This window comes from Amia ocellicauda, chromosome 3 (assembly GCF_036373705.1).
Source record: "Amia ocellicauda isolate fAmiCal2 chromosome 3, fAmiCal2.hap1, whole genome shotgun sequence".
Lineage (NCBI taxonomy): Eukaryota > Metazoa > Chordata > Actinopteri > Amiiformes > Amiidae > Amia > Amia ocellicauda.
Window position 1 is genome coordinate 14,712,508 of NC_089852.1, and position 21,761 is coordinate 14,734,268.

General features: G+C 37.9%; 1 protein-coding gene across 5 annotated transcripts; it reads right to left on the minus strand.

Moving 5' to 3' along the window:
- Positions 1 to 1,009: 1,009 nt before the first annotated feature.
- nicn1 (nicolin 1) lies at positions 1,010 to 19,934 on the minus strand. Of its 5 annotated transcripts, none has more exons than XM_066698282.1 (7): positions 19,655 to 19,934; positions 17,239 to 17,379; positions 16,054 to 16,236; positions 14,325 to 14,438; positions 12,523 to 12,594; positions 2,418 to 2,522; positions 1,010 to 1,961 (listed from the first exon to the last, which is right to left on the minus strand). In XM_066698282.1, exons 2-7 carry the CDS (start codon positions 17,365 to 17,367, stop codon positions 1,920 to 1,922), a joined length of 645 nt encoding a protein of 214 aa, XP_066554379.1. In that variant the 5' UTR covers positions 17,368 to 17,379; positions 19,655 to 19,934; the 3' UTR covers positions 1,010 to 1,919. The 5 variants fall into 5 exon arrangements, 4 of the variants coding, with proteins under 4 accessions (XP_066554379.1, XP_066554378.1, XP_066554380.1 ...); XM_066698281.1 differs by lacking the exon at positions 19,655 to 19,934 and adding an exon at positions 19,530 to 19,648; XM_066698283.1 differs by lacking the exon at positions 19,655 to 19,934 and adding an exon at positions 18,246 to 18,325.
- Between the last annotated feature and the right edge of the window lie 1,827 nt (positions 19,935 to 21,761).

A 21,761-nucleotide genomic window follows, 5' to 3' on the forward strand; every position in this document is an offset into this window, starting at 1 on the left:
TCCACCGCTCTCTGCCTGTATCTTTCTTTTGAATTATATATCCTGGCCAGGTTCCCTGTGTCATCATTAATCACAAGCCCTCAGTGCCCTAATGGCTGCTTCAGTCTCTTGTGTGCGAACAGACAATTTGTGTCCCGAGCAGATTCCTCTCCGTCGGATTGTTGCTTCCTCTCCCCATTGTCTCACTCATCCAGATATTCTCTAGTAGTGCTGCTGTGCCCCTAGGTGACTAGACATTTTATCTTGGCCCTGGCTCCATCCACAGTTTAACTGTGTCTTGCCACAGGCATCACACCCATAAAGTGTGTTCTGTTTCCTTCTGTTAATTTAGACAATGCCATTATTATTACTACTTCAACTCTATAGCCAATTACTCATCATGAATGGATATTTAACTCCACACGCTGCTGTACTGCCATAATAGTTTTGTGGTCCTAAAGGCACAACAAAACCTAAAAATAACTTTGAGCATGTTTTTTAAGTCATGGTACACAGTCTAATCACATTTGAAACACGAGGGGACCAAGTGTCTTCTTCAACAGCTAAAAACACTGAGCATGTCAATATGAATCTATTCAAGGAGCACTGCCTCTCGAGTGCATTAACTCCACTTTCAATATTTGAAAGTTTGTTTCTTAATGGTTTTGGGATTTAGCTGGTTGGAGGTTCTTATTTATATATATTTATTATTATCCTGGCCCTTACTAATAAGCCTTACAAAACAATCAATTCTACTATTTTAAAGAGTTTGTATCACCCTAGCAGATATCCATTTGGTTTCCTCGTTGAGGTTAGATCACTATCTTTATTGCCAAGATGTTGTTCCTCAGCCAAGGCATGTAATATATAGGCTGCAGAGTGTTGCCAAATACATGTATTCAATATTTGGATGAAATATAATCATGACATGAAATACTGTAGATTATTAACATGCAAATGGAAATAAAGTAGTAATTAGTGTATCAGCTTACCTATAGGATAATAACAGAAATAAAAGGCTCGATTTCAGTTTCATTTTTACTTCCTTTATTACATTTGAACACAAAAACATTTAGGTTTAGGCATTACTTAACTGAACATAATCTGGCTCGATATGTACTGAATAGAAGTCATAATCAACAAATAAGAGGAGACCAGCACTCTTGATGCAATACTAGAGGTATGTTAATCCATTCAGGGATCCTATAATTGTACCGAATTAACACCTGGCAGACTTGATTAGATATGACAGTTTGTCTTCAAAGCTACAGATGAATATGCTTTATCAGACCTACATTTTCTTTTAGCCTCTTACCCTTTTCTTACCCCCTAGCACTCGCCATGGACAAATTCAGGAATAAGAATGGAAGACAGCAAGAACAAAGTCGTAGACCATGATGATGGACATTTTATTTCTCAGTGGCCATTCTTAAATGAGTTCAGTGTTCATATACATACGGAAGCAAGTTCCTTTTTGGCCAACTGATGATTCGGGATCCTCTTGGCACCTTTCAACACACTTCTAGCGCCATTTGTTTTGCCTAAGACACACTTGAAGGTTAAAAAAATCCACACTAAGGAGTTTGCTAAAAGGTTGCATGAATATCGTTTCAGTTTAAGAGCAAAAGAAGTGCAAAGGAAACAAAAACACGGTTGCACTAATTTCGGGCAGCGTAACCAAAAAAGCATGGAATGGCAGGTGAACTCAAAAGCATTTAAACAACTTTACGGATTGTAGGATTCAAAATCAGATTCTGCCTCATGAGCAATCATTTTCTGTTGATCTGCAGGTTGCAATATGCAAATGCTGCAACCTAAACACTTTAAATGAATGCATGGCTAGTTAATGGAGCAGGACTATATCTGTCATGGGGTTGACTGATATGCAGCATTTGCACTCGTTTTGCTTGAGAAAAGTTCCTCTTCTGTCACATTACCGGTTATGTGTAGGAAAGCAAGTTGATGTCATAGCAGCCGTCCACCTTCAAAAGAAAAACACGATTTTAAAAAGTTTGATCTGTAACCTTTTTACTGGTATATTAACAACCATATACATTCCTCTTTGAATGGGCTTTTTTTTTTTTTTTTTATATCTCTGCCTTCTTTCTAAGCGATCTGTGATGGTTTTCATAACCAACCTTGAAAGTATAGTTGCACAATTCCGTCAATGAATTATAGAACGAACATAGGAATGGAATCTGTAGACATGTTTACAAATATCCTGATTACCATCGCTTCAGTCTATGTATTGTAGAGTTTACAAAGGATCAAGGTTTCACAGAAGTATCCACCATGCAGTGCTTTTACCATCACAACATGACAAAGACCAGAGTGCGTCACCTTGTTTATTTTAAAGATGGGGTCTGTTTTGATTAAACGAGCCTTCATGGAATAGATAAAGCATCAGCTTACAAGTTATCCATCTATTTGAGACTCACGTCAAAGCGACCTATTCGTGCTGCACTCTGATTGGTCTGCATGACTTCTGTCAACGCCCACATTTGCTGGATGCTGGATGACACCTGCTGGGGATCAGGCAGGCCCTTTAAATCAAAGCAAGAAACAAGACAGGTAAACTCTTTCAATCCTACAAAATACACAAGCATCGACATGAATTACCTTACAGCTGTTACAGAAAACTGACAAATTGACAAAGCTACTTACAGTGTGCCTCGGTTGGGGAACATATCAATCATTATGCTAGACGTATGGATTTCCTTTATTGCCTCCCAATCAATGGCAAAAAAGGAAAGAGTGATTGCGTATATCCAAAATAACTACAGGATCATTGGTTTCACATTCATGAAAGCTGGTTTACCTAAATGCAATTGGGTGAGGCACCACAAAAGTTAATTTAATTTATTTGTGTAACAAATTATAAGTATATATATATATATGTGATTATATTGTGTGTGTATATATATATATATATATATATATATATATATATATATATATATATATATATATATATATATATATATATATATACACATATACACACACACAGACACACATACATACATACATACATACATACATACATACAGTGAATGTATTTGAAGTATTTGATCCCCTGCTGATTTTGTACGTTTTCCCACTGACAAAGAAATGATCAGTCTATACATTTTAATGGTAGGTGTATTTTAACAGTGAGAGACAGAATAACAACAAAAAAATCCAGAAAAACGCATTTCAAAAAAGTTATAAATTGATTTGCATGTTAATGAGGGAAATAAGTATTTGATCCCCTATCAATCAGTAAGATTTCTGGCTCCCAGGTGTCTTTTATACAGGTAACGAGCTGAGATAAGGAGCACTCTCTTAAAGGGAGCGCTCCTAATCTCAGCTCGTTACCTGTATAAAAGACACCTGTCCACAGAAGCAATCAATCAATCAGATTCCAAACTCTCCACCATGGCCAAGACCAAAGAGCTGTCCAAGGATGTCAGGGACAAGATTGTAGACCTACACAAGGCTGGAATGGGCTACAAGACCATCGCCAAGCAGCTTGGTGAGAAGGTGACAACAGTTGGTGCGATTATTCGCAAATGGAAGAAACACAAAATAACTGTCAGTCTCCCTCGGTCTGGGGCTCCATGCAAGATCTCACCTCGTGGAGTTTCAATGATCACGAGAACGGTGAGGAATCAGCCCAGAACTACACGGGAGGATCTTGTTAATGATCTCAAGGCAGCTGGGACCATAGTCACCAAGAAAACAATTGATAACACACTACGCCGTGAAGGACTGAAATCCTGCAGCACCCGCAAGGTCCCCCTGCTCAATAAAGCACATGTACAGGCCCGTCTGAAGTTGCCAATGAACATCTGAATGATTCAGAGAACTGGGTGAAAGTGTTGTGGTCAGATGAGACCAAAATCGAGCACTTTGGCATCAACTCAACTCGCCGTGTTTGGAGGAGGAGGAATGACCCCAAGAACACCATCCCCACCTCCAAACATGGAGGTGGAAACATTATGCTTTGGGGGTGTTTTTCTGCTAAGGGGACAGGAGAACTGCACCGCATCAAAGGGACAATGGACGGGGCCATGTACCGTCAAATCTTGGGCGAGAACCTCCTTCCCTCAGCCAGGGCATTGAAAATGGGTCGTGGATGGGTATTCCAGCATGACAATGACCCAAAACACACAGCCAAGGCAACAAAGGAGTGGCTCAAGAAGAAGCACATTAAGGTCCTGGAGTGGACTAGCCAGTCTCCAGACCTTAATCCCATAGAAAATTTGTGGAGGGAGCTGAAGGTTCGAGTTGCCAAACGTCAGCCTCGAAACCTTAATGACTTGGAGAGGATCTACAAAGAGGAGTGGGACAAAATCCCTCCTGAGATGTGTGCAAACCTGGTGGCCAACTACAAGAAACGTCTGACCTCTGTGATTGCCAACAAGGGTTTTGCCACCAAGTACTAAGTCGAAGGGATCAAATATTTATTTCCCTCATTAACATGCAAATCAATTTATAACTTTTTTTGAAATGCATTTTTCTGGATTTTTTTATTGTTATTCTGTCTCTCACTGTTAAAATACACCTACCATTAAAATTATAGACTGATCATTTCTTTGTCAGTGGGCAAACATACAAAATCAGCAGGGGATCAAATACTTTTTTCCCCTCACTGTACACACACACACACACACACACACACACACACACACATACATACACACAGTACTGTTCAAAAGTTTTAGGCAGGTGTGAAAAAATGCTGTAAAGTAAGAATGTTTTCAAAAATAGACGTTAATAGATTATATTTATCAATTAACTAAAAATCTACATCAAATCCATATCTGGTGTGACCACCCTTTGCCTTCAAAACAGCATCAAATTCTTCTAGGTGCACTTGCACACAGTTTTCGAAGGAACTTGGCAGGTAGGTTGGCCCAAACATCTTGGAGAACTAACCACAGTTCTTCTGTGGATTTAGGCAGCCTCAGTTGCTTCTCTCTCTTCATGTAATCCCAGACAGTCTCAATGATGTTGAGATCAGGGCTCTGTGGGGGCCATACCATCACTTCCAGGACTCCTTGTTCTTCTTTATGCTGAAGGTAGTTCTTGATGACTGTATATTTGGGGTCGTTGGTCATGCTGCAGAATAAATTTGGGGCCAATCAGATGCCTCCCTCGTGGTATTGTATGATGGAAGTATCTGCCTGTACTTCTCAGCATTGAGGGGGACCATTAATTCTGACCAAATCCCCAACTCCTTTCGGCAAACAAACTGCCTTCTGCTACAGCCAAATATTTCAAATTTGGACTCATCAGTCCATAGCACTTGCTGCCATTTTTCTGCACCCCAGTTCCTGTGTTTTCATGCATAGTTGAGTCGCTTGGCCTTGTTGCCACGTCAGAGGTATGGCTTTTTGGTCGCAAGTCTTCCATGAAGGCCACTTTCGACCAGACTTCTCCGGACAGTAGATGGGTGTACCAGGGTCCCACTGTTTTCTGCCAATTCTGAGCTGATGGCACTGCTGGACATCTTCCGATTTTGAAAGGAAGTAAGCATTGCGTGTCTCATCTGCTGCAGTAAGTTTCCTTCACCGACCACTACATCTAAGGTCCTCAACGTTGCTCATTTCTTTGTGCTTCTTCAAAAGAGCTTGGACAGCACATCTGGAAACCCCTGTCTGCCTTGAATGTCTGCCTGGGAGAGACCTTGCTGATGCAGTATAACTACCTTGTGTCTTGTTGCTGTGCTCAGTCTTGCCATGGTGTATGACTTTTGACAGTAAACTGTCTTCAAGCAACCTCACCTTGTTAGCTGAGTTTGGCTGTTCCTCACCCAGTTTTATTCCTCCTACACAGCTGTTTCTGTTTCAGTTAATGATTGTTTCAATCTACATATTGAATTGATGAGCATTAGCACCTGTTTGGTATAATTGTTTAATCATACACCTGACTATATGCCTACAAAATCCCTGACTTTGTGCAAGTGTACCTAGAAGAATTTATGCTGTTTTGAAGGCAAAGGGTGGTCACACCAAATATGGATTTGATGTAGATTTTTCTTCTGTTCACTCACTTTGCATTTTGTTAATTGATAAATATAATCTATTAACATGTCTATTTTTGAAAGCATTCTTACTTTACAGCATTTTTTCACACCTGCCTGAAACCTTTGCACAGTGCTATATATATATATAAAATAGTGTAGTCACCACAGAAGAGCTAACTTTGTATCTCAGTGAATTTCCATTTGCCAGTTTCGGCATATTCTTTACCACAGGGACAGCCATACATATTTTGAAGTCATTGTTGCATTTCCAAAGCTATTTATCAGCGTGGCTGTGGGATTTTAAATATTCCAGTGCAAATTATTTGTGGTGTAAAATTGACTGGATCCTTAATGAAACAGAACTGAATTTTAATTATTACAATTTTGAAAGACTATATATGTAATCATAACTAAAATATATCAGAAGCAAGTGAACTGGTGCCAGAACATAGTTAGATTTTCTCAAGAGGCTACCAGATGTCCCTACACATTAATTATTTTGAAAAAAAAAAAAAAAAAAAAGTATATTTAAAAGCATTAGGGGGCACTCTATCACTGGGAAATTCCACATTACATCGGGGCTGCATGAATGCAATTCCCAGTGCCATTTCAGAAAGCTCCTCCTGGCACTGAAGCAGGGATGTGATGTGTGGAAATAAGATTAAGTTGGTGAGAGTATTATATGAGAGAAAGTAGGCATACCTGTACAGGGTTTGTAATAAGAATAGAGTTTAAGACCCTCTAAGGAGAATGCCTGGTCTTGGACCCCAGTAAACATAGCAATCCTTGAGTTTTATCATAACATGACAATTTCACATTCACAGATGGTCAGTCCCATTTGGCAAGGCAATTTCTTGCCCACTGTAGACATGAGAGTGTTGGGCAGACATGCATCTGTACTTCAGTGGTTACTGATAAGGGGATATATTATTTATTTATTTATTAGCAGACACCCTTTTCCAGGGCAACTTACAAAATATATATGAATAAACTCTTAAGGTGGAATTTGCCAAGCTTTACATGTAAACCGAATGAGAAGTATATGGATATTATAACTCCCCAGTTAAAATGTATATCTAAGCAATGCTTACACTTACGATCACCAGCTGAAAAGTATGTCTAAGCAGGGATGGGCTTCAATGAAAGAAGATCCATCGGTTTGGCACTAGGAATTTAATGGCAGCAGGGCAATTGCAATGTTCTCAATAAGTAGCATCAGTCACAGCTGAGGCTGATTAACTCTTACATGGCTGTTACATGTATAGCTTTAAACACTCCATACTCATATAAAAGTACATGTATAGGGCAGCAGTGTAGAGGAGCAGGGTTGTGGGTTCAATCCCAGGTGGGGGACACTGCTGTTCTACCCTTGAGTTAGGTACTTTATCTAGATTGCTCCAGTAAAAACCCAACTGTATAAGTTGGTAATTGTGTGTAAAAATTATGTGATAAGGATAAGGGCATCTGCTAAGAATTATAATTCAAATAATAAAAAGCTGTACAATTAAAGTAAAAATGCATAGTTTTTATAATGTGAATTACAGGCTAATGCAATACGAAGGGCATCCATACTTCTAATTGTTCATCAAAAGATCTATAGAACTCTAATGAGACAAATCTTCAAACTATTTTAGCCTCAACTCTTGTAGTCTAAAGACTGTTCCCAGACTTTTATTTGTGTGATACATCACTGAATGGCACTGAAAAGAGAAAAAAGGTAGACATTTGATTTAAACAATGTGTTTTATCATAACAAACGTAACCTCCACAATCTTACTATAAATTTCTTGTGTGCTCCATGTTTGTTTTATAAGCTAGCCTGTGTTTACATATCTTGATCATAAAGAACAGAAGTTTGAGCAATGTTTCCATGGATAATGCTTTTCTAATCTGGCTTTGGAAAGTGAGGATGGTTGGGATACAACTCTGAAACAGACCCCCCCAACATTGTCTCTTATGCCTTCCTGGCTGCTGTATCACTATGAACATTCTGGAGCACTTGGAGTAGATCGATATCAATTTGGGCCTTGTCATCCAGCTGTGACTTCCATGCAGCTTTCCTTTCACCACTTCAATTTTTCAGTATTAATAGTTTTCATTAAACCGCATACATCCACTGCACTTGTTTCGGGTCATTTTCAGCTTCAGCGAGATTGCAAACAATTAAATCCTTGGATAATGTGCCAAGGCACCATCCTTTTGTGGGACCCTGGCCAAGACTGCTGTGTTATCAATCTGTGGCAGCACACATGTGAACCTCTCAGTTAAAACAGGACACATACATTAAACACTAACATTTCAGAACATGGACTAGTCACCTCTACAAAAGCTCATATAACTAGTGATGTAAAAATGTGGCCTTATTTACATATTACTGTACAGTACAAATATGTTTGTTTTTCTCCTACAATGCAGTAGCAGAAAAATAGCCTGGCAACTGATTATTCCTGAGCCAAGAGGCTGGCCAAGGTAATCTCCACTAAAGCTGGGATTGGTATTGAGCAACAAAGTCAAGCTTTCCATTAAGGTTTGACAAATAGAAGAGACCTATTAGCCAGACACCAAGCTAACCAGCTTTGGACATTTAAACTTCAGATTATCAGTGTCTGTTTCCAGTAGTGTGTAACACAAAACAGCTTCAAACTAGCACTAAGATTATTATAGCCCTATTGACAGGAGGGCTGTGACACATACATGAAAACAGGAAGACCATCCCAGTCCAGCTACTGAATTTCAGGCAGCATATTGTTTTCAGGGGCAACTCTCAGAACTGTATTACAAAATATGCCATGAGAGGAAATTAAATAAATAACCTTTCTTTATTCAGATGGGATGCATTATTTTTCTTCATCAAGGGGGTTGTAACACTTGGCAGAAGATTAAGCGAGAGTTAATTGCATTGATGTAATTCATACATTGCAAAATTAAATTACAAAGTTGCCGAAACCAGGATTAGATGTAGCGAATTACTTTGAACTTTAATCTATTTTCTTACTGGGTGACACATCAACAAAGTCAAAATATTTTGGTTTAAAGGGAACATAAAGACTAATTAAAAAATAAAACAATTTTCTCTTACCTACATTGAGTACAGTATGACTCAAACCATTTGTATAATGCCACAATACCATTCTGACACGTCAGTGCCAGGAGCCTATAGACTGCATCGCTGCACTGACGTGTCAGAATGGTATTGTGGCTGTAGACTACAGACTAGTACTGACACACCCAAAGCAGGGTCACATGCCCACTTTTTGTCTGTGTGGAAATCGGTCTAGTTTTTTATTTCCTCAGGCTTTTTCCAATTTTACATCACTGTAGAAGTCTGAAATAAATTAAATTAAAATGAACATTAACATTGCATCCTATCTCAAATAATCGAAGACCAAACTCATCCTACAATGATCAATATTGGGCATTGTGGGAATGGTGTTCTGAATGCCCATCACCATGGCTACATACTTTATCATTAAGCTCAGTATTACCAATACTGTATATTATAAACCTAATTCTGATTCACATAAAGTTTTCAAACAACAATAATTAAAATGTTACAAAACATTTTGGACTAAATGATCACATTTTCAGTACTACCATCAGAAATACTGTGTGCCAATGTTTACACAAATGTGTTTGAAAATCTGAGAGCAGGTATATGGTTTGCAGCTCAGCATGACGTTTGAGAACATTGGGAAACAGCAGTCTGCACTCAGACATTTTATTACTTTTTTCAGATCAATAAACAAACAAACAAATAATGTATTGCACTTTTAACATCTAAAATCCAGCACATTGTACACTGCTGATACACAGAAGATGAGCAGTATATAAATGCTGTCAGCAGACAGCTGTTCCAATTAATTTTCTTTTAAGCTTTTCTCTGACCTGACCCAGCAGTTAAACATGGTTTCACTCTCATTAAGTTTCTATTGTGTATATAGTTTCCTAATTGGTTTGCAGATATACATTATAAATACATAGGCAACGCAAGAGAACATCTTCACTTAGAGAAAATGATACACAGAAAAATGCTCCCTGTGGTTCCTATTCACAGCTACTGCTGTTCAACAAATCTATACATAAATAGATAGATTCATGTATTATGGTTATTTATTATACTACAATGTTCCAAATGTATTACTAAAGTGACTATATGCTTAAAAGTTGCCATTAAACACACATTAACATTACTTACACTTAATTTGAGTTCCCATGCACTGCAATAAATACAACGAATAGATGCTTTATGACTCATCCAGGGTGGCATAGACGGAGGTCAGCACAGAAGGGAATAGGGAACACAGGTCAACAACACAAACCCTCCTTTACACCCTCAACTACTGACAAACAGTCACTCCCCTCCCCACTGTCCACAAGTCCACCACTAGTCCAGCAGGGGTTAGGGTGTTCCCAGCATGCACCACTCCCCATTATGCTGCTCTCCTAGTTCAGCAGCATTTCACCATCAGACGGCTTTAGAATACAGTAAAGTAAGTCATGGTTTATCCCATACATTAATAATAAATTGCAATTATAAAAGCTAAATTCTGTGCCAAAATAGTGAGAAGCTATTGTTACATATCGGCTCCAAAATTAAGCACCAAAATTCATCATAAGTGTATCGCCTTATATTCATGTTAGTTCCTTCCATCTTTCAAATCTCATCCTGTATCAAACACTGAACTTCTCTTCATTCAAACTTAATATTATTATTCATGAGAACAATTTACGTTGGTGTGTGCAATCACTAATACAACGCCTGGCTAAACTAGGAAGGTTCTGGACAGACAGCATAATGGGCACACGGCCCGGATTTGGGCTCGTGTCAGTAAACACGGATGTAGCCACAGCATGTACTGACAAGACATGCTAGATAGCTCTCAGAAACCAGCCCTGGCAAGGACGATTTGCTACGTTGGCAATGTGTCATTAGGAATATATTATGAACACCATTATTATAGAATGATTAAATACAACCACAGCAACAAAATAGAAACATGTTTGTTGATATTCTTTTTTGTTTTCTTTTTGTGACCATGACTTAAACCTTACATTTTTCTTGACCCAGTCATGAAAGGGAATGAGATTTGCAGTGCCATCTACTGGCATCCTGAAGCCTGCTGGGTCACTTGTACTTCAATTTGTTGAATCCTGCCTCTCAAGTAATATTAATGAGCTATGCATTTTGAAAAACTCAAATACAACCACATGGACAAGAGCACCAAGCAGTGACTGTCTTAAAACTCTATTTTATATTGCTGTCATGAACTTCAAATTAGGTACCTTTTGCCCTTCAGGTCTTCAACTCTAAACAAGAACTGAGTGGAGTTCGAAGTTGAGGAAGGATTTGTATTTGACATTTATGTCCACAACTTTACCAGTAAATTAAGAAAAAAATTAAGAAAAACAAACGTATCAAGAAAATAGTATATGATCAGATACCAGGACTGTCCAGGTATGAGACTGGCATTTATGCATGAACTCTGTAGGACAGCAGACATTCATTTGGTGTATGAGACGGCACGGTGAATCAAGCACAACAATGAAGGCATCCTCATTTGTAAGAGTGCTGTTAATTACATGCTGCAATACGACTAAAATGGCATCATCTCATGATTTCCTGTAAACAAACCATGTTACTAAAACCCAGAGAAATTAACAACATGAAAACTCTGTCATGAAATGCAGGGTGGGGTGTTATATTTTAATAATGCCTTTCCTATAATTATTGGTATGTTTTTAATAGCATTCCTGAAACAAATTCAATAGAATACACCCCCCCATACCCCACCTGCTCAACTTATACTAATTGCTCTTTGTCAATGGTACCCAATTATAGAGTATTACTAGAAGATGAAAACAAAATTACAAATCACACAATATATAATTCCACAATGAAGATAACTTTATAAATGCAACTTTTTCCCCCAAGTCAAACTAAGATGCACGGTTTAAAAAAAGACAATGAAGGTATGAACAAAATAGAAAAATGCAAACCTTTGTAATTAAAGTCCTCTATTTAAGAATTTTATGATGGGTGAGTGTAGAACATTTATGGCACTTAAACCTGATTTGTTCCGACTGCAGTACCTGAGCGCCAAGAACAAACATAAAATACCAATTTAAACTTAATTATTACTTAATTAAAGAGCATTACAGGATAATCAGTCAGAAGAGAAATCCAAGACCAGGCTAATGACCCGATCTAAATTGGAGATCCTTTGAATTTATTGTCTCTTCTGAGCATCCCCACATTTATAAGCCATTAAAAAGTTGCACGTATAGACAGCTACAGCTCTATTCACACTGCGTTTTTGGAAAGAAGGTGAATTCATGTATTTTATGGTACTGCAAGGATGGTCCAAGGAAGTTGTAATGAAATAAGTACAAATCACAAACACTATATATTTTATATAGCAGTCTGGCAATTAGATTAGGTGGAAATAGCATTTTTATTCCTATATGAATAATACATTTTGTTCGGTCTTTACATAGATAATTAAATCTTTTTTTTTTTTTTTTTTTAAACTTACTTCTTTCAAATCGGGAGGCTGTTCCACTGGTGTAAAGCTGGAAAACCACGATGACAAGTTCTTCTCTGAATCCTGAGGAACAGGAAAATATATACTGTAATCAAAGAAATACAAAATAAAATAAACAAAACACATATACATACTTGCATGCTGATCAGCTTCAGATTAATTCTTAAAAGATACTTTCGTTACTGTTTACCTGCAATATAATTTCAGTAGTAGGCATAACCACTTGGTATGGTATGCAGAAGGGTTTTGTGCGTTATTAGCATGTTCTAAAATATGCCTGTTTAAATCATTACAGGAATCATCATTTTACTTTTTCACCCCATGCATGTGAGGGCACTAAGTTACCTAAACAACATGCCACTTTAATGTTCTGAATTACCAACTTGGTGTGTAGAGAGACATCAAAGGAAGCAGAGAGCCAAAGTACTGCCGAGTGCCCCATTTTCTGCATCTGAGGTTGGAGGACTACAGTACAAGACTGAGTAATACCTTGCAGCACTTGGAACTACATCCACAAAAGGTAGGCTCTAAACACCTCTTCATATCTTTACATGGATTTGAAAAGACTCCTCTGCAAGTTTTAGACCCAGAACACAGACACTGACAATGTTCAGAAGTTACATTGATCTTGATTCTCATCATGAAATATACATGTCCAAACAGCTTAAGTATGGTTAATGTATGTGTAGCAATAGAACAAGCCACCACTTCCCTGGCCAGCGTTATCATATTGCAATAATTGAGCAGCTTTGGGATGAACTTGGATATTGAGTGAACTATCAACAGCAGTGACTCATGGGTAATTACAAGGATATATCATAGATCTTTTCTTGTGGGCAGGCAATCTGTCTGTTGCTTAAATAGAACGTTTAAAAAAAGGGAGCAAAGATGTAAATTGTATTAAAAGGTATTTATTCCAGAAGGTACATTTATCAAAATTGTATTAAATCTATGTGAAATAATTGGGTGGCTAAAACAAAAGTATAACCATTAATATTAATTAGTCAGCTATAAGTAAATATATAACTGTCTGCAAGATGTATGGAGGAATGCTTCACTTGAGAATTAAATGTGATTTCAGTTGTTTTTGTTCTGGAAAATATTTTATTAAGTCTTAAGAATTTTTGTAATTATATCTTTTTAAGACAATTTCACCCACCCACAAGATTATGCATCAAGTGTTCAATGACTACATGAAAGTAAAATGAAAGCAAGTCTGAAAAATAAACATGAAAATAAGTAAAGTGATGTTAAACAAAGTGAAAAATAAGAAAAGTGATGTTGACCAAATTAGTAGAGATCAACATTGTTTTTTTTTTTAGTAAAACAGGGCTATATCTAAAAAAAAAAAAAAGAAAGAAATGTAAATCAGCCTATCAGCACAGTTAATTTTCAGCCTATTATTTTATAATGTTTGCATTATGCTTTGTTGACTCAGACTTCCTGAGTAACACAGAGAGACATTTACTGTGTTTTTCAAGAATGCACAAATGGAAGAGGTATACAAAAAGTTTTTCTTGAAGAGCCTCTGCTGTTAAAGGCCCCCTGTCCACAAATAACTTTCACCTGGACTTTTTGAAGAAATTAAATTAACCTTGTCATAGAAATACATAACATAACTGTGACCACACATTAAAAATAGCTTCTCAGTTGCCTTCGGTTTTGCAAGGAAATGGTATATTTAATGTGCCTTATGTCATTACTGATATTAAGATTTTTTTTCTTCTTAACTGTAACACTCTATTACATATAGAAAAGAATCAGCCACACAATGGTCAGATATGTCCACGTACCTCGTTCCCACACTCACGGATTTTGATGTCCTCCAGAGTGAAGTTAAGCCATACTGAGGAAGGTTGTCTCAAGATCAGCCGTATCGAGGTCACGTCATCAGGTTCAACCAGCATCTGCAAACACAACACGGCAAAACACATTACATTTATAGATCTCTTGATTTCCATATCTTTTTTTCTATACATCTACCTGCCTTGAAAGTATTTTTTAAAGTATTCAACTCCAGGGACACACAGTGAAGCTCTGAATCACGCGAAATAGAAAAAACGTTTTCTATCAGTGTGCAAAAGAGATGCCTGAACTGAACCACCTCACCCTATTGGCTACCTTCTCTCTCTCTCTCTCTCTCTCCTCTACTTACAATCATCATTTTAGAATGAATGTATAAACACAGCTATTATAATTAATAGACTTATGTTCCTGCAATCATTTAACAAGAAAATCCAATGCCAGACAGCGAGAGTGTATCTTTCACTCAAGACCGCAGATAACACAGAAGGACTCTTTCATCTATGCACAATACAGCCAATCCACTTTGGACATTAACCATCGAGTCTACCCGCCTTTTAGAATGAGCAAATACCCTTATCGTGTGGGGTGTCCTTGAAGTGAGCAATCTAAAAATAAAGAACAGTTTCTCTCCTGTCAGTGAGAAACCAGGTGTAATTTAGGCCAGACGAAAAGAGGGTTTTAAATTCTGTCAAATATTTATTGCCTTAATATCTGGTCCGTGTTTGTTTTCATATCAGGACTAATATTACCTGACATTACCAATACACAGGAATGTATTTATTTATTTTACCTTGCTGGATTCAACGCTGCACTCTCGGCTCAATGCCCAACTTTATCCCAAAAAGTAGGAATTTCTCTAAACGTACCTTAAACAACAATGTTAAAACTATACGGATTCTGATTCACTAACATACTACACTAAAGGCCATGAACCTACGTGCTAACCTTCTGAACGATGCAACAACGTACACTTTTTTTGAAAAGTGAAAAAAGAATTCCTTTCAAACGGTTTAAAAACTCATGCCTTAACCAAGTCATGTAGTCATTATTTATAAAATGAGAGTATTTATATGATCCAAAATATGCAGTGGTACACCAAATGGAACAATCATGTACGGTTACTTTGTTTTAATATTTAGTGTTTTCTTCGTTCAACCACTAAAAAAACTTCACCTCATAACTACCTCACATATTTACTTCACTCTAAATTGGACTTTGACAGCATAAACAATAAAAACCACAATAACCATAATGATGATTATTATCATCATCATCATCATTATTAGTTTTAAAAATAATCTGTGAAGTATATCAAAGTGCTAAATGCTTTGTCCAACTTAGCCCCTGGGTGAGTGATCTGAATGGATGTAATGACAGTAAACTAAATGCGTTTTTAACAGCAGTCATTATTTAAAATGTTCAATTTTCATGATCCAATTGACACAAGGCAATTCAGGTCTGCCTAAAATAGCCGTGTCACATTGAAGTCAATTTGGGTGTTAACATGACTAAGTAAGCAGGCAACTTAAAGCATGCTTGGGACATTACCTTGCAAACTTATTTGGCTTATTTCTCTTAGCCACCTTGTAGTTCTGCCTCCCCATTACGCCTCTGTCCTTGTTCTACAGGACTGTTATTGCTGTGATGCAAGAGATTGCTTAATGGAAATCCTAAATGTACAGCTGGCTATGGAAATGCGCCTTCTATTGGACTGACCTGCTGCCGATAGATAGAGAAGTAGTCCTGAGAGCCTCCCTCAGCGTGAGGCTTTGGCATGAGATGGTACTTTTGCAGGCCGGTAACCCACTTCACAGCATTCTCTGAAGACTTGGGATCTCGTCTGAGGAGGCGCACCATTAAGAAGGCAGTATAATAGTTCTTAAAGGAGATCTCTTGAATCTGATTAAAGAAAGAGAATATCTGTATTGATACATCTGTAGATAGAGAAGTATATGTTTTGAGACAAAACGGACAACTGCCAACAAAGTGACATGGAAAGACACTTGGAAGAATTAAGAGATAAAGAAAGAGCAATAAATGGATCTGAGTTCTAAGGCAGATGTGTGACATCCATGAAAAAGTGAAAATGTTAAAACCACAATGAGCCAGAGCCAGACACAATCCAAGAAGAATTGATATGAATTGGTGTGAAGAAGCTATGGAATGGAAGAAAGAAAGAAAAAAAATCAAAAGCTGTGCTGGAGTAATATGGAAAAGAGTGGAAAGATCAGTTCTTGTGCAGCAGTATACATAACCGTCTATCACTATAAAGTAAAAACAGATCTTTCCTATATTTCATATTATCAGCATGTTTTATTTTCTGGTTTACATGGCATTATATAAAAATAATGTAGGGTAAGTAAATAGTCAGTGAAGCGTGAATCCAGGGGGAAATTCTTGGCTTAGTATGATGTTATCAACTCGTACAAAAAGCAGCCGACTCCTTGGAAGCACACTTCAGATCTTTGGGGTCACTCGAGCATTGTAATGGCAAGCTGGCTTCAGCCAAATCAAAGGACGTGCAACATAACAATTGGGTGAACACCTCAATTACTGTAAATTACGGACACTCACCTACCCACACATCACTAGGGCTATGTATTTGGTATAGCTCCAGCATCAAGTGATTCCGAATTCCACAGTGGTTTGAATGCCATGTCACATTAAATTTGACCTACCATATGGGTACATCCCAATTTCTTGCTTAGCCCAAAGCCTTTCCAAATCACATCAGATATCTTACCCTACAAAAAAAAAAAAAAGTGTCCCTAATGCCATGTACAGAAATAAATAAAGAACAGAAGGTATGTTTATGTTGACGAGAGGTAAACTACTAAAAAGGTGTATTTGCTCGGGCTCTCAATACCTGGTATACATTGCACATGCTCCAACACAACTTACATTAATAGTCTGGCCAGGGGGGAAGGTTATATCAATTACATAGATCCCTGGCCTGGAGTCTGTCTTCACATCTCCAATCTGCAGCGCCACTGGTGTCTTCACTGTGCATGTTACAGTGTTGTCGCTCATAATTACACACTCCTGTATGGTAAAATAAAAGCATGGCTTAAAAATAGAGCATATGTGTGCATATGTTTCCTTCAGTAAATAAGCATACCGTAAGGTAAGGGTGCTAGAAAAAATAAATAATAAGCATCCCAAACTCTATGCTAAGAGATCAGACCTTAAACAGGAATTATCCAGGTTTCTCATAAACAACTATGCTAGCCCCGTTTAGGTCCTGCATGACCCACAATTACCGAACCTCTATGTGCTCATGTGTTTGTGTCTGCTCTATTTTGGAGACTGGTTTTGTGTCCTATTTTTGCATGCAGTATTAAGCATTTCAGATCAAAAACTAGTGCTTCGTATTCTAAACTTCCCTGTAATAAATATGGGGTTACATTACATCTCAGGGTATTCCCCAGTGTTGTACAGTGTTTCTACAAAAGCCTTAAGGCGACTCTGTAAATAGGGTGTGTGGTGGATCTCAAAGGGAAACTTTTTTTAATGGAAGACATATGCAAAGCTTTGATGATGGCACAGGGGATTCACACGACATGGATTTTGTTTCCCTAATATTCAGCTCAAATATCAAAACGTACTGAACTTCAAACACTTCTACCTACACTGGTACTTTTTTTTCCCCCATTTGGAAGGTGTTAAACCATTATGTCTCATAAATAAATCACAAGAAAAACATATTAAGCTCAACTCAATATCCTTTATATACAGGCCTATGCATTTTTTTAAATTTATGTTTATTTTAGAGAATATAAATTTTGTGGGTAAGTGTTCCTCAATCTGTAGTTAGTTCATGTTTTCTTTTGGAACATCAATGACTCTTTTTAAATGACTAAAATTACCATTGTCCCAGAAAAACTGTAACTAGATATTATCTGCTTCACCTCTTAACAAAAGAAACCTTGACTGGCCTTATGTTCCTGAGGGTCAGAAGGTTAAATTCCAGTCACATTGCAGTGGGTCAAACTCTAACCTTATGGGGAGGAGGGGGGAGAGAAATTGACAATTTTATCTGTCTCCCTTTGCTTAATTTCCACAGGTCAACAAACTACAAAGTCACAAGTCACAAAGAATCCAGATAGCACACCAATAAAAAATAAGTCTGTTCTCAAAAGCTGCTACCTAAAACCGACAAAGGAGCTGAACCTCGACTGATATTGTAAGAAATCACCTTCCTGTTCTTGATAGTGTTATGCAATATAGCTTGATTTACTATGGTTTGGTTCAATATTGAGCTTTAAACACCACATTGAGCAACTGATATGTACATTTACATGTAAAACTATTTTCTGTACAGACTTTATCTCTGTTTCAAACAATATCTTTCAGGCAATGCAAATTTTGTTTACATGACTGGTTTTCACATTGCTTTGAAAGAGCGCATTTCTATCTCTAATTGTGCAGCTAAAGTTAATAAATACTACTTGAAATGAAGGGTTAAACAAATACATCTCAGAACATCTCTGTATAGCATAGTATGGCACAGGACCTATATACCATTTGTACATAGTCTATATAACTGAGAGATTTATCTCAAAGTGTCTTTATACCACTCCTGGGAATTATTGGGGGGCTGCGACCTGGGGAAGATATCATTGACAAGGCTAGGGGGTTCAATCTAATGCAGTGCTTCAGTGGGATTCAGGTCTCATGCAGGGGCATTTTCAAAGGTCAAGATACAGGAGGAAAAACATTATGAAGCATGGTGTGCCCATGATGTTGGTTTGTTTAAGAAACAAGGCTTACTTGTTGTATGAGAAATGGTATTGAGAGTGAGTTTAGTGGCTATATTTTAAGAATTACATCGACATCTTTTTGAAATGCTGAAAATCAAATTAAAAAATAATGAAATACAGTAGTACCATAATTTACAAACAATCATACTTTGGGGTTAAACTGGTTGTTATGGCGGTCAGCTGGTCATGTCCAATAGTGCATGACTGTCGGTAATACTGCGCACTGTGATCAGGTGCGCTTCCTGTGTGAACAGCACACGTCTCGGTAAACCTTTCCCTTTAAATATACATCGTATCGCAGGACGTTAGATTTCATGCTTAAGCTGATAGTATAATTAATAATAATTTGATCAAAAGCTATATGCAATATTTTATCATTATGTAAAATGTAGCACCATACATTCATAAAAAATGCTCCATTATTGTACTTACATAATCCCGTTTGACCGCGTTTTTCGTGATCATGTATTCATTAACGAGAAAAAGTTTTTTTTTTTTTATGCACCACGCAATGGCATAATGAAATACCGAAGGAAAACAGCGAGGCGGCTTAATACCTGCAGTGTGTGCGGGGCTGGACGGGGATGTCGACGCTTCCTCCAGTCCGCAGCTTCCTGTCTGCATCCATGGCGATGCCTGGCGTTTTTAAAGACACAGGACACACCGAGCACAGGATGCGTGTTAAGTGAACGAAAGCAGCAGAACAGAGGGGAGAAGCCTTATCAAAGCCACCGGGATTTCATTCAAATGCACCCCTTTGATCGTTGAGCCTTCATCCATGACAGTTCAATGAAAAAGCTGTGTTTCCCGATATAAAGATTCATCCTGGAACTGCGCATGTGACACAATACCTTTAAATGAAAAGCAAAACACTACAGCCTTTAATTCCCCACTTTTCCCATCCCACACTGAGTGCGCGTCATAACGGAGAGATTGAAAGTACTGTAGATTGGATACACACAATGTTTAGCAGTCTTTTGTGCAGTTAAAGCAAACTGGTTTCACCATAAATAGCTTCAGGGAGGTGGTGGGGGGTGTTGTTATATGATTATTGACCCACTTGTTAAATAAAATGTTCCCAAGATTAGGACATTGTAAATTGAACAGAAGGGTTGACAATATAGGGAGGATACAGTTTTTGGTTTTACGTCATGCAGAGGGGATAGTCCTCTGTGCTTTAAATCCCCCAGGAGGTTTATGTGTACATCATTGCAGATAAAAGACTTTTGCAGTGGAGACAGCCACTGAAGACTGGCGGGTGTATGCAGTGCCAGTGTCAAAGGGGTTGCATGGGTGATGATCACAAGGGGTGTTTCACATTTTTGCCCCTCCACTCCAGAGTCCAGAGCCCTAACGGCTACTCCACACTGCTGCACTATTTGCACTAGTTATGGGCGTATGTATTCTCACTTTTAGTGGGCTAGTGGTTCAACCATAAGGCCTACAGTTACATGTGCAGAATAAGCACAGCCCATGAGATCCCCTCTCTTATATTTTAATAAGCCTCACCCATCTGTCTCTCTCCCTTACTCCTTTTGACAAGTAATCTCAGCATAGGCTTGTGTCTTTTAAAACGTCTCTTGGAGGTCAATATTGAGATTTAATGTGCGCTGCATTCATTTACATTAAATTGACCCCACAAGAGGAGAAGCGTGGTAAATGTAAAACTGCTTCAGCGTGAAGTACACCACCCAATGCTCTCTGCCCACCCCCACCCTCTTCCCCCTTTCACAGCTACTACGTCAATATCTATAGGAGAGATAAAGGTTTTGAAAGTGACATCTGAAAGCCAATGTGCCTTCCTCATTAAAGCTTGAGTGGAAAAAGTGAGAATGTGACGGCATCAGACAGCTATCAGCTATTCTATATTAGATGGGTCTGGCAAGAAATCCTGCCTTCACTTACTCTTCGCTTCACTACCTCTCAAAATGTTCTATAGGGTGCATGTCAGACTAAGGAATAAAATGATAAATTACTAGTCAATCTAATAAATAGGACAGTGCAATAAAGTAAATAGCAGTGCCTACCCTACACTTCTGTTGATTCAAAAAAGCTTCCGTTTAAAACAAGGGGTTGTCACTCACTTCTACATGGTTCTGACATCTGGAATGATAGAGATGTTAAAAGTATTATTGAAAATATTGTAATTTGTTATGCTTTTATACTGTTGTTTCAACATCTGTTTTATGTAAAACTACTTTTTACCTTCCCCCCTTTCAGTTATTATTTTCCATCTAGCAGAAAGCAATAATAAGCTCTTATCCTGACTGCAGTTTACCAGAAAGGAGCCATGTAATTCATTCTGGCAGAGGTCAAAACTGTGTACATTAAATGTATAAGAAAAGAAACACGGTGACAAACACTGATATGCTTAAATATTTATACGATGCATCCCTGCCAGTTGGCTCATTCTGGAAGGACACATGAAATGGGTAGATACAACTCAGTACTACAACCTAAACACACTTTCAACTTCCTTTTAAAATTGTAATTCTCCATTATACTAATATTTTCTTTATACCACTATGTAAATATAACCTTATGAAAAAGATTGTTAATAAAGTGAGCCCACCATTTCTTGCTGAAAATGGGAGTAATCGGGTTACCCATCTTTCCATATAGTCTTCCTCTCCTAAAACAAACTTCCGGTGACCCATACTTTAC